Here is an 18,160-nt window from a genome sequence, read left to right as displayed (position 1 = left end):
TGTGGCTTATAATAAGTTTTGGTTTCACTCAATCACTGGGCAAGCCTCAGTGAAACATTTCACTATTAGGATAAGAATTTATACTGTATCAAGCTGATAATAGAAAAAAATAAAAATGAAAAAAAAAAACCCTATATGTATTTTTAATTTGTCACTCCATCCCTAAGAGGTATACATTATTTTGTTTCTTATCTTATAGATTTGAAAATCAAGGTTTGGAGACATTAAATAATTTGCTTAAGATTTCACAGGTTATTAAGTCAAGATTGGAATTTCCATGAGAAGACATGTTTGCTAATTTTCAAAAGACAGGTATATATTTTACCCTTGGACTAAAAGAAAGTAACTACTATGGTATGAGAGAAAACCAAAGGCTTATGTTTAGAGAAACTATTTGAGACTGAAAATAAGAAACTATCAGCAGGAACTAATTCATAATTTGGCATATTAGAACTAAACAATAGAATTGAAAGCTAAATCACATGGTATACCACCTTTCAATCTATTAAGGAAATAAAAATGAAATCAACCCAAGGTGCTACTGTATACCTAAAACTAGCAAAGATTTTTAAAATTTAATTCTTTGCTTTCACTACATGAGATCTGTCTAGACGATCAGATACTTTTATACAATAATAGCACTGTAAGAAATGTCTGGCCAGCTGTGGAACCTGCATGGGACTGGACTAGGCCCTCTGCATAAGTGAGACAGTTGTGTAGCTTGATCTGTTTGAGGGGCCCCTGGCAGTGGGATCAGGATCTATCCCTGGTGCATGAGCTGGCTTTCTGGAGTCCATTACCTATGGTGGGACGCCTTGCTCAGCCTTGCTGCAGGGGGGAGGGGCTTGGTCCTGTCTTAACTGAATGTACCAGGCTTTGCTGACTCCCCTTGAGAGCCCTTACCCTTTTGGAGGAGGGAATGGGAGTAGGAGGGAAAAGCTAGGGGGCAGAGTGGGAGGAGGGGAGAGAGGGCGATTTGTGGTTGGTATGTAAAATGAATAAAAAAGTTTCTTAAAAAAAAGACATGGGGTATGTGTGTGTATTATGTTGCTCAGGATAATCTCAAACATCCTATGCTAGGATGACAGGCCACGAACCATGGCACCCAGCTTGTATTTCAAATCAGGAAATGCCATGTGTCCAATTTTCCTCAGAAGTGGTCTGGCCTTTAAAAAAAATATTTCTATATGAATTTTAGGACTGTTCTTTGCCTGAATCATGCCACTAGGATTCTGACGGCAGTTACATTGATCTATATGTTCCTGTTCGTAGTATGGACATCCTGATAAGATTTATTCTGAGTCACAGGGTGTCCTTCCATTTAGCTTCATCTTCTGTTTCTTTGACCAATGTTTTGTTTTTTGTTTTTGGCCTAGACCAGACTGGCCGGGAACTCCCCAAATCCCACCTGCCTCTGCTTCCTGAGTGCTGGGTTTAAATGTGTACACCGTTAAGTCTAGCTCAAAAATAAAAAAAAAAAAATGTGGACTTTTAATCAAGCAATTTTTGTTAAAGCGTTAAGAATTTATGTTTAAAGAGTAAGACACAGCCAGGTTGGTGGTGGTGCATGCATTTAGTCTGATGGCACAAGCAGGCTGCTCTGTGAGTCAAGGCCAGCCTGGTCTACTGAGGGAGTTCCAGGACAGCCAGGGATTTACAAAGAAACCCTATCAAAAAAAAAAAAAAAAAAAAAAAAAAAAAAAGAGTAAAAGAGTAAGATATGTAAGAGTTTCAGAAAATGGTATTGCATTTATTGAAAAACATGTAATTGAACTATAATTATGTAAACTTAAATGGCACATGATGATTATGATTAAATTAAATTAATCTTAATTTTGTATTTACATTTTCAGTCCAGATCATTATATTCATGCAGTGGTAAGAAGCACTGATTTTTTTTTCAACTGTCCATCCTCTTGAGAAATGCAAGAGAGTTCAGCTGAAGTTGTTATTTACTGTTTGAATATATGATACTCTAACAGTTTAAGAAAGCCAAAGCCTAGGAAATTTAAATGTTATTTGTGATATACAAAACACACAAATATATATATTAACATGTGTGTATTGGCATTTTATGTGTGTTTATTATATATAGTAGTTATATCTGTTTTTTGCCTGTCTTTGAATTTTTCCAACATTTTGAACTGTTCAGATCTTGAGCCTACACACAAAGAAGATTGTGGTAGCTTTAAGAGTCCATTGATGGGTTGGGGGCTCCTTCTGCTTTTCTGGGATATCAATAATGACATCTTCACATAGCTTGGCCTCAGAAAGTGTATCCTGTGAAGCAACTGTGTCTTCCAAGTCTTGATGTTGGCTTGTATCAGGAGTTTCCTGCTCTTCTGGGACATCGGTGACAATGTCTTCACATAACTTGGATGCAGCAGCTGCATTCTGTGATGTAATCGTGTGTCCAAAGCCCTGATATTGGTCCTGGGGCAAGTGAAGATGGCTTTGAACCTGCAGAAACTGCATCTTGTGACGACGACGACGAGGAAAGCAGACTTGTGTGTTCAGAATGTTCCGAGTCTTCAGGAAACCTTTTTTTTTTTCTGATACCCTCACATTGTTCTCCCTTTAAGATAATATAAATTTATTAGCCAGGGGGCTCCTTCTGCTCTTCTGGGATATTAACCATTACATCTTCACATAGCTTGGCCTCAGAAAATGTATCCTGTGAAGTATCTGTGTCTTCTAAATCTTGATGTTGGCCTGTATCAGGAGGTTCCTGCTCTTCTGGGACATCAATGACAATGTCTTCAGATGACTTTGATGCAGCGGCTACTTTCTGTGAAGTAATCATGTGTTCAAAGGCCTGATATTGGCCCAGGTGTGAGGATGGCTTTGAACCTGCAGAAACTGCATCTTTTGATGATGAGGAAAGCAGACCTGTGTGTTCAGTCTGCTTTGGGTCTTCAGGAAAACATTTTTTTTTCTGATACCCTCGCATTGTTCTTCCTTTAAGATAAGATAAATTTATTAGCCAAAAGTTATTTTTACCATTCTAAAAATAGTTCCTCTCTTTATTCTCCCCAGATTTGAAGAGCCTGTATCATGGTACTGCTTTAAGTATGTTCTTATTTCTTAAATTACTAGAGTAAATCTTATGTATTTGGGTTGGGGTGATACCTCAGTCTGCAAAGTGCTTGCCACACAAGAATGAGGACCTGAGTTCAGTCCTCAGCACAGGTCCCAAGCTGGGCAGCTTGCAGTGCTGTGCTAGCGACAGAGCTGGATCCTGGGGCCTCTGGACAGCGATCCCAGATCAATCTGTGAGCCCCAGGACAGTGAGAGGCCCTGTTCCAAACCCCAAGCTGAACAGCTCCTGAGGGACCACACCTGAGGTTCACCTCTGACCGTACCTGCACACGCAGACAACCCCCTATATATACACTCACACCAACAGAAGTTAGATAGCTGTTACTTACCCATGTGCCTTATTTGTTCAGAAATATCATCTCTGATATCTGACACATCCCACATAGCCAGGAAAGAGTCAAAGAACGAGCCTTCATCTGCTTCTTGCATGTAGGGTTTGTAGGAGAAGAAATGGTAATGGGCAATGGCCACAAGGAACATTTCAAGGCAGATTATGAAATCCTACAATAGCCACAAAAATATCCATCATCTTTGGCTTTAAATCTAGTTTTTCAAAATGCTAACATTTTCAAAGTTACATAGGGTGTCAACTTTTAAAATATAATCCAGATTATATTCATTTTTCAACATTTTTTCCACTTCAAACATGACAAGCCAAGGTTTACATTTCTTTTGCCCTCCCTCAGTCAAATATTTCTTAATCTGTTCCTCAAGGACTGAAAGGAAACGTGCAGATATATGTGGACCAGGAATAAAACATTTACCAATCAGTACCTATGGGCCATTTCTCTAGGGTTCCCGCTCCTCTCCATGGAGTAAGCTAACAGTCTTGCCCATGGTTTGCACGATGCAGGTTTAGGACAACACTGTGTCAAACAGCTTAAACAGTAAAAGCCCTTGATTCATTGGCAGCACTACTTACCTGCAGGCCCATGGCCACAGCTTCCGCGCTCTGCCATTCCCACGTATGCTTTTCAGAAATAACGCCAACCTTCACCAACAGTGCTATAAGGACTGCTTGCCTGTATGTCAAGAAAAGGTAAAGGTCAGATCTAGATCATGAAATGACCAACTGTCTATGCAATTAGGGGCTCTGGAGGGGGCTCAGTGTGTAAAACACTTGCTGCACAAGTGTGAGGACCTGAGTTAGAGTCACAGAAGCCAGGGAAGGCTGGCATGGTGGTGCACATCTGTAAACCCGGCGCTCCTGCAGTGAGCCGAGAGGTGGGGTAAGAGAATCCTGGGAAGACTGCAGGCCGGCGAGCCTGATGTGTGCAGAGTGACAGTTAAGAGACCCCATCTCAAATGAGAGGCGAGGACCGATACCCAAAGCTGTCCTCATTTCCACATGCACACATGGCATGGACGTGTGCCACTCACACAATAAACACATGCATATCCTATACACAAAGAGATTAAAACGTGCACCTAAAAACAGTGAAGGCCTCAATGTACCCCAGGACCCCCCACTGCTCTGCCTTCAGGGCATAGTCCCAAACAAGGTCTGCTTATATGAAATATACTCATCTTGCCTCATGAATTTATTCTACTAGCTTCATAAGATGAATTTCATTATCTATTCTCAGACCTTCATCATTTGGCTCATATATCATTTTTGCTTTGAAACTATGCACAAACAATTAGATTCTAAGTTCTAACAGCTTGTAAGTAAAGGCCTGATACTCAAGTGTATTTACATGTGTAATTACTAGGATTTGATTGTATTATTCATTCATTCATTTAGATACAGGGTCTACCAATGGAACCCTAGTTTTTCTAGGACTTGCTATGCTGACCAACCTGGCCTTGATCTGGCAGCCTCTGCCTCCCAAGTGCTGAGATTAAAGGTATGTGCCACCATGCCTGGATAATTACTAGGACAAAAAATATTTATTTCTGGCTGTGTGTGTGCACACATGTAACATGTTGTGTGTGTGGAGGTCAGAGGCCAGCCTGCAGGAGTCATTTCTTTCCATCTACCTCGTGGGCTCCTTGATGGAACTCCAATCGTCAGGTTGGTGACGGCAAGCATCTTTTCCTGCTGGTCCATTTCACTGGCCCTATTAATTTCAGTTTTGATTTCTCTCCCTTTTTAAGCCTTAATTCTTATGATTAGTGTGGTAGGGTGCCAGAGGACAGGTTTGTGGAGTTGGTTCTCTACTTCCACCTATACAGAGGTCCTGGGGATTAAACTCAGTTCATTAGGCATGCATAGCAAGTGCCTTTCCCCAGGGAGCTAGCCTGCCAGCCCACAGAGTATCTGCATTATAATGCCATCGAGTCCCAGAAGTCTCTGTAGCATATGATGTGTGCCTTCAACTGCTAATGATTACTTCTGGCAGTGCAATTTCATGAATTCCTTCTCCTCTGCCCTGCTGAATTGCTAAACTGGATCGGATTGTTTCTATAACTCTTAGTATCTATCCTGTCCTAACACCATGGCTAGTTTGCTGTTTGCTTTGTGACAGTGAGGACAGACAGTAGGGCAGTGGATACACCAGGCAGACACTGTGATGGATCTCCAGCCCTACCCTGTGTTTTAAAGGACACTCACTGATAAACATTTCCCTGTCCTTACATGTTTTCTCCCAAATTGATAGCTGTTTTAGTTATGACAGATTTTAGGTAATTTGTTCATTTTGAGACAGGGTCTCACTATGTAGCTGACTGGCCTCAAACTTGCTATGTAGACCCTGCTAGCCTTGAACTCAGAGAGAGTCACCTGCTTCTGCCTGCCCGGGGAGTGCTGGGATTAAAGGTATACACCACCACACCAACATCAAGATATTTAGGCTATCTCAAATTATCTTCATCTTTTAAATGTCACAGTGGCCATCTGACTACTTCTTTGATTGTTCAGATACAAGATAACACAAGGGGGCAGAGGCTGGTCCACAACTTGCTTTATAGAGCAGGCTGTCCTCAAACTCACAATGTGAGATTCTCTTGCCTCACCCTGAATGCTGGGTTACAGGTATGTACCACCACACATGACTAAGATTATTTGTTTTTTATCTTTTTAAAACTATTTAATATTTATTTTAATGTGCATGCATTTTGCCTGCATGTGTGTATATGATGCATGTGCAGTATCTGCAGATACTAGAAGAGGGCATAACCTGGATCTGAAGTTACAGAAGGTTGGGAGCCACTAACCTTGTTGGTGTTGGGAACTAAACCCAGGTCCTCAGCAAGAGTAGCAAGTGCTCTTGTCCACTGAGCCATCTCTCCATCCCTGTTTCTGTAAATCTTACAAGACCTGAAGGGATGGCTTTTTAAAAAGATGTTCTTATGTGTGTCTGACTGCAAGTCTGTGCATGTGCTCACAGAGGCCAGAGGAGGACTTCAGACCCCTTGGAGCTAGAGTTCCATGAGGTTGTGGGCCGCCAGGCATGGATGTTGGGGACCAAACTGTGGTCCTCTGGATATGCAGCACACTCTCTTAGCTGCTGAGCCTCTCTCCAGCCCCAAAGGCATCTTCCTAGTTCAGGCTGGCCTTGAGTGGTAGTCCTGCCTCAGTCTCCCAAGAGCTGGGATTACAGACAGGCACCACTGAGCCTGGCATTGTATTCACATTATTTAAAAAACTCCCTTAACCAACAGTTTTATTGGCATTTATAAAATGAGGATATTTAAGAGCAAGCAATACTTACCAGAACAAGACAAAAGCCACAAGTTTGACACAAAGAAATTTGCCAACAGGTTTTATAGGGCTGAGCTCTTCCTTTAGCACTGTGTAAAACAGCAGGAGGCAGTACATAGCAAACTAGAAACAAAAGCAACATTCAACATTCTGCAGCAGGAAGACAGTGACAGAACCTTTCCTTAAAGCTGAAATCAGAGTCTACTGACATTTTAGTGCTTTTAATATGTTGCTGAAGATGCATATATGTGAGATTTCTCAAGAGAGGTACGTAACATTTTTCCTGAATATGTTTCTAAGTGTTCACGTACTGGAACTCAAAGCAATAAACAAATGACATGAACGGAAGGTTTCCTTCAGTCAAAGAAAAAGGCAACACAAATTACCGCCACTTTTATAAAAACAGATTCTTATTATTAGCTAGTCTCTTGTGTAACATTCACACACACACACACACACACACACACACACACACACACACACACACACACAGAGTTTATAAGGCAACACGTTAAATAAGTACAGTTTCAGCAAAACTGTGATCATGAAATCTGTATCACACAAACCATTTCCTTGAGAGCAGTGTGTAAGTCCAGCTGGCCTTACTTCTTAAAATAAATGCCCAAGTTTAGAGTCAGTTACAATAACCAACCAGCATTTCAACAGCAAGAAGTATTTCTGGAAGCTTACTTTCCCCATTAAAACCAGGAGATACTTTATGCTCATTTAAAATACTTCAGGATATGAGAGCAGTAAAGGAAGAACCGAGTTCAGACCTTGCACTGGAGCAGGGCCACCCAGGGTGCTTGTCACACACTCCCAGGCCCTGGGTTCTAGCTCTAGTACCACTAAAAACAAACAGACTCTTAGCACTGAGCCGTTTCTCTGTACATAGGAACTGTGACCCTCATGCTGGGATCTGACCCAGGGCTGTGTAATAGGCAAACACTCCAGGTGTATTCCACAGTCATAACCCAATTTTCTAACATCTGTCATGAACTAAAATGAAATTTTGTCCACCAATATCTTTTTCAACTGAAAGTAGCTAACTTTTGTGTATGTTTCATAAGGTTTACTTTTAGTATCTCTCTAAATGCCAATGGGAGGACCAAACTGTGCCCACCAGGTTTAGAGTGTTTCCAGTCCTTTCTTATAAAGGGCATTACATCCCAGAAGGCTAAAACACTTCTACCATTTCTTTAGACTACATTCCCAGAAAAAGACTGCTGGTCATGGAGATGAACATGAGAGAAAGCTCTGGAGACAGACCCCATTTATTTCCATTATAAACTTCCTTCCTTCCTTCCTTCCTTCCTTCCTTCCTTCCTTCCTTCCTTCCTTCCTTCCTTCCTTCCTTCCTTCCTTCTTTTTTTTGGTGTTTTGAGAAAGGGTTTCTCTGTGTAGCCCTGGCTGTCCTGGAACTCACTTTGTAGATCAGGCTGGGCTCAAACTCAGAGATCTGCCTGCCTCTGCTCCCCAAATTCTGGGATTAAAGGCATGCAATGCCATGCTTGGCTCCATCATAAACTTCTAATAATTTATGTATTAGAAGTGTTTGTTACTATAATGTAAAAAGCACTATCCAAAGACTTTAGATGAAATACACATCAGCTTAAGAGAGCCTTTCAGTTCCTAGAACAACACTCAATTTTTGGGGGGGAAAGAAAAGTCATTTTTAATATTCCTTTAATTCTAAATATAGATCAGAGATTTAAATTCTTGCTGTTTTGTTTGTTTATTTATTTGGTCTTTTGAGACAGGGTTTCTCTGTGTAGCCATGGCTGTCCTGGAAATCAATCTGTAGACCCGATGGCCTCAAACTCAGAGATCTGCCTGCCCCTGCCTCCCAATTAAGGTGTGAGCCTCCACCACCTGGTGAACTCTTCCATTTTTATTTAAACTCTCTCCTCTCATGCCAATTAGACTTTTTCCCTCTTAATGAATAGGTCTATTGCATTGTTTTGTTTATTTAGAAGGCACACCATGCTTATCCTCACAAGGCTGTGTGGTCACAAGAGCAAACAGCTCTGCACGTAAGTCACCAAATCATTCATGAACATATTACTGTACTTCTATATTGTATAAAGGTATATATTAAAGCTGTTTCAAGTTCCATGTACAAATTAAAAGGTAATTTTTTCCTCAAGAAATAGTGTCTGATAATATTTAGCAACAGAAACAAATTTAGTACAATTGAGAAGAATGATGATTTACTTACCAGTTCTGACAAATTATTTATTATAACCAAGTAAGTCCTTGCATTGGAGAAACCAAATTTCCCTTCATCGTAGACACCAACCATTTCACATATCCTTAAAAATGGCAAGAATAAACTTTATGACTGACCAAGTAAACCAGTATCTTAATATGTACCCTTTAGAGACTTATTTTATGCATACAAATGTCTTACCTGCATGTATACGTGTGCACAATGTGCATGCAATGCCCTTGGTGACCAGAAGAGGGCACTGGATACTCTGGAACTAGATTTCACTAAACCTCTGCAAGAGTACCAAGTGCTCTTAACACGGAGTGCTCCACTGAGTGCTCTCCAGCCCTGAACACGTTCTTAAGGTGTAGTGGTAGCAACACTTAAAATTTAGAGTCTGTTTACTTTAGTAAAGTCTGTTTACTTCAGTAAGTCTGTTTACTTTAGTAAGCCTAATTTTGGTTTTTCTGATGTGTTGTACATTCTGCTCTCAAAGAATGTGAAAATCATGGCAATCCTTTGCATTGTTCATCATAATAGAGTCCGGCTTTTATATATGTATTTACACTATTAATCAACATTGTTCTTCTACTTGTTTTTTCCATTTAAGAACATCAACTGTTTTTTTAAGACAGGGCCCAGTCTGGCCTTAAACTCTCAATTCTCCTGCCTCTACCTTCAAGTGCTAGGATTATTTGCCATGAATCACTACACTTGTTTTCTGTCATGTTGAGAATTAAACCCAGGGCTTTGTGCATACAAGGCAAACACTCTTATCAACTGAGCTATATTTCCAGTTATGTATCATAAAGATTTAAAAAAAGCTAAAGGAATGCCATACTTACAATGTTATAAAACTGATAATTGGTCTGATCACAGTGTACTGCAGCACTCCCAGTTTGCATCGAAAGAGCAGCATTCCGCAGAAGAAAGAGAACATAACATCTCAACTATTCAGTGGCATCAGAACATCGCAAAGCCTCCAAATTAAAATCACGTTGACAGCTGACACTAATTATATTGAATTCTGCCAATTTCGTTCTCCTAAATGATAGTAGGGTAAGAATGTGGTGGCAACACGGAAATCTGAAGACCACTTTGAAATTATTTAATCACTTTATCTCCTAAAGCCTCCCTTCAGCTCCACTATAGTGCAACACAGAACAGAAGGAACAGAAGAAGGTTCTGGGACCTTGGTCTTTTCCTGTTTCCCACTCTTGCCATGATACACTGCAAATCAACAGGACCAAATGAACTGAGTCTGTGAGTCAAATAAAACCGATTATCTCAGGAGCTTTGCTGATAGAACTGATAGTGATGGCTCTAACTAACACAGGAGAAAAACGGAGGCACAAATGAACTGTGAGCTTGTGCACACGCACGTGTATAAAGCATTGACATTTAGGATGCAGCTTCCTGGTGAATGTGTTTACAGAAAGATTTCCTGGGACAGGCAAACTACCCTGAGGGTGGGCAGCGATCCACAGGCTGGGGCCCTGGACTGAACACGAGGCAGTGAGCTGAGTTCTGGCTTTTCTCTCTGCTTCCTGACAGCAGATGCAGTATGACATCATGCACCTGCCACGTGCCTTTCCCACCATAAGGGACTGCACCCTCAACTGTGTTCCTAAGTTGCTTTTGTCAGTGACTTTGTCTCAACAGGGAGACGAGTACAAGACAATTAGCTGTATGATCACGTGCACAATCATTTAGGCTCCAGTTCCCAACTGAAAAAAAGATGCTGATTAAATATTTCCTAATACATTGATGAACTTTTCTATTGTGGTAAGCAATGTAAAAAAATTAAAAAAAAACAACAAAACCCCTCTCAACATGTACATTGTAATAATGTATTTTATTATCTTTCAACATGTACATTGTAATAATGTATTTTATTATCTTTCAAACTGTATTATGTGCTACGTAGGGTAAGAGCTCTGCCTACTGTCCCCGCCCCTTGCAGAGAGCTGACTGATATTTCAGACCCACACAGAGGCCCGTTAAAACCAAACACACTTACTCTCCCATCGCCCACGGCGGACAGCAGCAGAGTGGAATGAGATGCTGTTCCTGATCTTTTGCTTCCAGGTATAACATTACATTTGGGATCCGAATTGTTAAATAATTGGTCAGGAAGATCATAAAGTTATAAATGGTGTAAGCTTCATAACAGTCTCTCCAGGTATCGGCATAGATTCCAACTTGGGGGAATTTTAAGGCCAACCACTATGGAAAAGCACAGATGTTAAAGAGAAATGCTACTGATTCAGAAAATGCTACTGAAGGCATTTTTTCCTTTTTTCTTTCCAGATAGGGTCTATGTAACCTGGATGTCCTGGAACTTACTATGTCCACCAGGCTGACCTCCAACTTAAGAGTTCCACCTGAGTGATGGGATTAAAGGGATGCAACACCACACCTGGCTAAAGCATTTTCTTTAGTTGTGTCTACTGTGGAAAGTGTTTTTTCCTTTTATTTTCTTTTTTTGGGGTGGGGTGGTGTACAAATAAAAGACAATAACTAAAAAGCATGATAGCGAACTATCAGCATCCTTATGAGAATCTGCATCTATGGGTTCAGCCAACCCTGGAGCAGAAATATTTGTAACAGCCCCTAACCCCAGGTCTGCATTCTGGAACTCATTATACAGACAAGGCTGGCCTCGAACTCCCAGAGGTCCCCTTACCTGCGTATGACACTGATATTCTATCAGGTGTCATAAGCCATCTAGAGCTGACCGTAAGGACAGGGGAGACACACTAGTCCATATGCTGATGCTAACCATTCTATATAAGAGAACAGAGCATCAGCACATTTTGATGCCTGGGGTGGGAAAGTATTCTCTTGTGGCTACTTATTGAGGAGGGTAATTACAATATTTCATTATTTAAAAGACTAAGAGCCACTAATCTTAAATTTAAGCAACTGAGCAAAGAAAACAGCTACACATTAAAATGTCTGAAACAGGGCCGGAGAGATGGCTCAGGGGTTAAGAACACTGCTCTTCCAGAGGTCCTGAGTTCAATTCCCAGCAACCACATGGTGGCTCACAACCATCTGTAATGAGATCTGGTCCCTCTTCTGGCCTGCAGGGATACATGCAGACATTACACTGAATATATAATAAATAAATATATATAATATATATTTAAAAATGTCTGAAACATCTGCATTTTTCATTATATTATCTTCCTCACCAACACTAACAACATGTGAACTTGGCCAGTTGCAGTGGCGCACGTCTTTAATCCCAACACTCGGGAGACAGAGGCAGGGGGCTCTCTGTGAGTTCGGGCCCAACCTGCTCTACATAGTGAGTTCCAGGATAGCCAGATCTACGTAGTGAGACCCTATCTCAAAAATATAAAGACAAATAATAAGTAAAAACAGAAAGAAAGAAAAAGCTGGGTTGTGATGGTGCACACCTTTGATCCCAGCACTCAGGTGGCAGAGGCAGGTGGATCTCTGAGTTTGAGTCCAGCCTGGTCTCCAGGGTTAGTTCCAGGACAGCTAGGGCTACACAGAGAAACCCTGTCTCAAAAAAAACCGAAAACCAAAAAACCAAAACCAAAACAAAAAAACCCACAAAAAACTATGAAAAATTTCACTATTAATCTCTTTTTAAAAGTCAATGTTATGTGTTTATTACTTTATTAAGCTTTTTTTTTTTTTTCCGGAGACAGGGTGTAGTTTTGGTGCCTTTTCTGCATCTCACTCTGTAGACCAGGCTGGCCTCGAACTCACAGAGATCCACCTGGCTCTGCCTCCCGAGTGCTGGGATTAAAGGCATGCACCACCACTGCCTGGCTATTAAGCATTCTTTAGTAAGCATAGTTGTGTCAGAAAAGAAGCAAGGTGGTGGTGGCACACGCCTTTAATCCCAGCACTCACTGGGGAGACAGAGGTAGGTGGGTCTCTGAGTATGAAGCCAGCCTGGTCTACAGTATGAGTTCCAGGACAGCCAGGGCTACATGGAAAAACCCTGTTTCAAAAAACCAGAAAAAAAAGGTGTCATAAAAGATTTTTTAAAAAGATTTATTTACTTTATTATTTTATGTGCATGAGTATTTTGTCTACTCTAATGCATATGTGCTATGTTCATGCCGGGTGCCTACAGAGATCAGAAATTGGATTCCCTGGGACTGGAGTTATAGTTGTGAGCTGCCATGTGGGTGCTGGAAATTGAACCTGGGTCCTCTAGAAGAGAAAAGTACTCCTTACCACTGAGCCATCTCTCCAGCCCAAGAATTCTTAACGAAATACAATAAAATATACTTACACTATCTAAACTGTATATTGGGACCATCCAAAGAATCCTACAGAAAGTAAAACATAAAAAATACTTAATATCATCTTTATGATTTAAGTCAGTCAATAGTAGTAATAGCAAATACATTAAGATTTGACCTCATAATAGGTTTTTGAAGTTCAGGTTGTGTGTAATGCATCATGTGTTGCAGAATCCCCCAGAAGGACACATGTACCGTCAACAGCATAAAGATACCAGCAATAAGCCATGCTTTAGCATGTATTCCAACCTTGAAAAACAAAAGAACACATTGGTTTAGATTCTGATATTAAAACTATAAAGATCAATATTTTTGTCTTAAATTTTCATTAGATTACTGATACTGCTTGGTATTTCCCAAATAATTAGTAGCAATTAAAAAAAGATTTACTTTTTAAAAAATTCTATGTATGTGTGTGTCTGTGTGTGAATATGTGCTTGTGTGAGTGTGGGTACCTGCTGAGGTCAGAAGAGGGTGCTAGATTCCTTGGGGCTGGAGTTACAGAGTGTGGTAGCACACAACTTTAGTCCCAGTAACTTGAGAGGCAGAAGGGTCTCTGTGAGCTCCAGGACAGCCTGACAAAAGAACCCTCCTCCTCATCCTTCTCCTCAAAGACAAACAAAAAGAACATTTGCATAGTATCTCTGCCCATTCCTAGTGTGTTATTTGCTTTCTGTATCCGATTCTTGTTTGCTGTTTATGAGCTAAAATTTTGAGGAAATGCCCCAGTTAAGCCTCTAACCTTGAACACAAAAACAAAACCTTTCTTTGATCTTCTCAGTCCCCTCTACCTATTGTGCTATCATTTCTCGGCTCCTTCGGAGTCAAAATCTTCAAAACTCATATATTCTCCGGATTCTAAGTTTTCACCACACATTCATACTTCAACAATTCTGTTCTGGGTTTGGTCCTCCCAGCTCCAGTAATCACTAAGCTCCCACTGACCTTTCTCCTTGTGAAGAGTGATAGGCAGGTTGGCAACAGTGCACACTATTCAGAATGTCCCCTCGAGACCCTCCACCCGGGCATTCACTTCATTGGTTCCTTGTGAATTCCTGGGAAATGCTGGTGCCAGGTCCCTTGCTGCTCCTTCTCTGTGTCCTTGATCTCAAGCATTCTTTAACTGCGGACGCTGTCTAAAGTCCGACCATTAGTACCTAGGTGTGCTCCCCTTTAGAGGTCGGAACTTAACCCCTATTGCAAACGGCCATATTTGGAGATAAGGCTGATGGGAAGTGACTTAGGTGAAATGAGGTCATAGTCTCATAGGGCTGGCGATCTCAAAATGAGATCATTCAACCACCTGAGGATTCAGCAAGGGCATGGCCATCTGCAACCTGAGAGTACCTTCCCTAGACAGCAACCCTCTGGTCCCCATGATATCTGACTCCAAAATAGTTTTCAAGACTGAAAACACAAATTCCTGTTGAAGGCACTCAGTTCATGGTATACACATGTGCTTCTGTGTGTGTGTGTGTGTGTGTGTGTGTGTGTGCATGTGTGGAGGTCAGAGGTCAGCTCTGGGGAGTCAGCTCTCCTTCCAGCTTAGGAACCAGGGCGTCTCTTGTTTCTGCTGCTGTGCTGCAGAGTGGAGGCAGCTGGCTGGCGAGCTTCCAGGCAATTCCGTGTCCACCTCCCATCTTGCCATAGATGCCAGTCAGGTGGGTCACAGAGAGGGAACTCAAGTGGTCGGGTTTCCTGGTTATTGCTCCACCTGCTGAGCTGTCTCCACGGCCCTTTATTATGGCAGAGAGTAGATTAAACAAGACGTGTACCTGCAATTGAAACTGTTCTGAGGTCCAGACTTGCATATCCAAGTGCATTTTTTGACAGGCTCACCCGCACATCCTCCATTAAACATCCCTGTCAGAACTTGAGGGACTCAACTTGGGGTGTTAGCAGTTTACACTGCAGATTAGAATTGGTCTTAAAGGTTCATGGCACTTTCAAACTACGCTTGAAGGTCACAACTAAGAGAATACTAAGTGAATTAAGTACTCCAAGGAATATACTAAGTGAGGAAATTATATTTATATTATGATTGCTATACCTAAATTTGGGTGGATATATTTTAAATGGCAAAAAACTTAACAAATGAGAAATACTTAATGTTATATTATAAGAGTCTTAAATAACTATGTGGACTATAATAAGAAAAGCCAACAAAAGTTTAGTGAACAAAATGACCCTCCAGACACGTTTGGACATATTGTTTAACTAAAATATTTTCCACACTCAAAAGGGGGGGTCATGTACATGGTATGTCATAACTCTTCTAAAATAATAAAGTGCTTTCCGGTTATTATTATTAATAATTCTAAGTTCATTTTATACATATATTACGGATATGTTAGGTATCCAGCTTGTAATACTTTAGTAATGTCACACGACGTCATGTTGTGACATCAACAAGTAACAAAAGGCAGCTGGAGAGATGACTCAGGTAAGGGGCTTGCCTCCGACACTGCACTGATCTCTTGAGCTCAGTCCTCACTCAGCACTCATGATGGAAGGAAAGAACAACTCCCCCAACTGGCCCGTGCTCTGACCTCCACAAGTGGGCCATCCCATGAATACACCAACACCAAATACATTAAAAAAAAAAAAAAAAAAAGAAACAAATACACGAGGAACTTTTGTAAAACTTTTGTTTTGACTGAGGAGTAACTTCAAGGGGCTGAGGAGTAACTTCAAGGGGCGAATGTAGCTCAGTTGGTAGAATGCTTGCTTGCCTCAAGTGCTCAAAGCCCTGGGTTCCATCCTCAGTGTTGAATAAACAGAAGCCCTGAGAATGTGGAGGTTGGAGAACCATCCTAGGCTACAAAGCAAGTTCCAAAACAGCCTGGTCTACATGAGACTTTATCTCATTAAAGAAAGAAACAAAAGATGGAACTTCCAACATAAAAACAATTAGCAAAGTCCAACTAACGGGAATCCTTTCGTTCCAGGAAGCAGGCTAAAAGCTTATAAAATCCAGAACGTAGCTTTCAAGGTAGTTTATCTGATCTGGTCAAGCCCAGTATCTGCACAGCAGATGTGATTTCAAGAATAGTTTTTTTTTTTTTCTCTGTGTAGCTTTGCGCCTTTCCTGGAGCTCACTTGGTAGCCCAGGCTGGCCTCGAACTCACAGAGATCCGCCTGGCTCTGCTTCCCAAGTGCTGGGATTAAAGGCGTGCGCCACCAACGCCCGGCAAGAATAGTTTTCTGGGAACTGATGGGTACCGGCGAAGCATTCTAAGCAGCAACGTTAACTGTTTTTCTCCACCAGGTTCCACCTGCACTTGTAGCGGCAAAGTGAAATCAGACGGGTCTGTTTAATGTTCAGAGATGAAATGTTTTTCTGACCCCCCAAGCATTAAAGGCTGACAAAGGGATCCTGCCAAATAGACTAAGAAAGGGTAAAGGTGCTGGACCCTCTTACCTTCACATTGTGATATTTCAAAATACACAAGGTAACCAAGATCAGGATGCTAATTATATAAATGAGTATGACCAGGGGTTGGATCCATCACCTCCAGTTTTTCCTGTTGCTCGCACAGGCCATTTTCATCAGTGAAAAATCACTGAACAGCCAAGAAAATGAACCAAATCAAGATTTTGACACTTTCTCTTCTTTAGCTGTTTTCTGTGAAGTCAGACCTCAGACCTTTATGATTGGGCAGCTACGGAGGAGGGCGTGACTGTAACCAAGGTAACTGAAGGGCGTGGTGGGAGGAATGCAGAGGAGGATAGTGGAGGTTTGTTGGCTTCCCTAACTTGGCTGGTCTTAGTGGATCATGAGGAGGATTCCGGAAGTTGTAGGGACTGGGGACGGTTCAGAAACACGTGCTGCATTTTTGAGACTTTGTTCCATCTAAAGGAAAGCCTTAGTGAGGGACAGAGCAGAACTTGAGACAGGCTTTTTTTCTGAAAAGGCTCCCTGGTTGTCTTTAAGGATGGAATTAGAAACTGGCTGGAAAAACACAGAATAGGAAACCTTTGCTTAGATTTCAGTCAGTTGTTAAAGTTTAGAGCCCTCAGGAGGGGTTTCACTGCATAATTCTGAACCGAGTAGAAGAATCATTCTAAAACATGGCTTATTTGGAAGTAATTGCCAATATGAAATGTTCACATTTGGAACTTGTGTTAAAAAGTGTAGGGAGCTGCCATTCTAAGATGGCGCTGGCTTCCTTGTAGCCTAGCTGTAAACAACTCCATATTTGGCTATGATGCACGAGTATGGTAATTGGCCTTATGTCCTCAGCCTATCCCGTGGCTCCCCGTGCTAGCATTCTGGCGGGACCCAATCACAGTACGGCACGTTTGCCTGATTCCCTTTATAAGCAGCGGCAGTTTAGTCCTCGGGGCCCCTCACCTCCCGCTCTCCCTTGATCAAGAGGCGCTCCAATAAAGTGTGTTCTGAGAAGGATCCTCGCATGGTGGTCGTTCTTCCTCGCTGGCTGAGGAGCGCGCCGCAACTGGTGCCGAAACCCGGGACGGAAACTTTGGACACCAACTGGTGCCGAAACCCGGGACGGGAAGGAAACTTTGGACACCAGGTGAGGGGTCGAGGAGGATTCAGAACTCAGCACACGGAGCGGTGACGTCGGTAAGTTCTCCAGGAACAGTGACGTCGGTGAGTTCGCCAGGAACGGCGGTGACGTTGGTGAGTTCTCCAGGAACGGTGACGTCGGTAAGTTCGCCAGGAACGGCGGTGACGTCGGTAAGTTCTCCAGGTATGCTGATTGTTGGGATAAATCCGTTTGTGCTTGCTCTTGTGTTCATTTCTATGACAATTGTTGTTCTTCTTTGCTGTTTTGTATATGCATGTCTCAAGGAAGAACGCAATGTGGAAATCATTAGAAAGGGACACAAGGCATTAATTAAGCACCAGGATAGTCTATCAGAATCAGACTTTAAAGGGGAGAACTTAAGTAGGCC

General features: G+C 41.8%; 1 protein-coding gene across 1 annotated transcript; it reads right to left on the bottom strand.

Moving 5' to 3' along the window:
• Positions 1-1,014: 1,014 nt before the first annotated feature.
• On the bottom strand, positions 1,015-16,836 carry LOC143273262 (transmembrane protein 184C-like). Its single transcript, XM_076571809.1, has 10 exons — positions 16,662-16,836; positions 13,359-13,489; positions 13,231-13,267; positions 10,972-11,177; positions 9,797-9,995; positions 8,961-9,054; positions 6,753-6,865; positions 4,022-4,121; positions 3,429-3,600; positions 1,015-2,958 (listed from the first exon to the last, which is right to left on the bottom strand). Exons 5-10 carry the CDS (start codon positions 9,889-9,891, stop codon positions 2,597-2,599), a joined length of 936 nt encoding a protein of 311 aa, XP_076427924.1. The 5' UTR covers positions 9,892-9,995; positions 10,972-11,177; positions 13,231-13,267; positions 13,359-13,489; positions 16,662-16,836; the 3' UTR covers positions 1,015-2,596.
• Positions 16,837-18,160: the final 1,324 nt, after the last annotated feature.

The sequence above is a fragment of the Peromyscus maniculatus genome, chromosome 5 (genome assembly GCF_049852395.1).
Source record: "Peromyscus maniculatus bairdii isolate BWxNUB_F1_BW_parent chromosome 5, HU_Pman_BW_mat_3.1, whole genome shotgun sequence".
Taxonomy (NCBI): domain Eukaryota; kingdom Metazoa; phylum Chordata; class Mammalia; order Rodentia; family Cricetidae; genus Peromyscus; species Peromyscus maniculatus.
Note: the sequence above shows the minus strand (reverse complement) of the source record. Positions and strands in the feature narration are given on the sequence as shown.

Bases quoted from the DNA above. Each gene is read 5' to 3' on its own strand.
- LOC143273262 (XM_076571809.1), bottom strand. From the start codon at position 9,891: ATGTTCTCTTTCTTCTGCGGAATGCTGCTCTTTCGATGCAAACTGGGA. The intron at 9,055-9,796 runs GTAAGTATGGCA...GCCATTTTTAAG, and splicing joins ATTATCAGTTTTATAACATT to GATATGTGAAATGGTTGGTG. The intron at 2,959-3,428 runs GTAAGTAACAGC...CTTATCTTAAAG, and splicing joins TGAACAAATAAGGCACATGG to GAAGAACAATGCGAGGGTAT.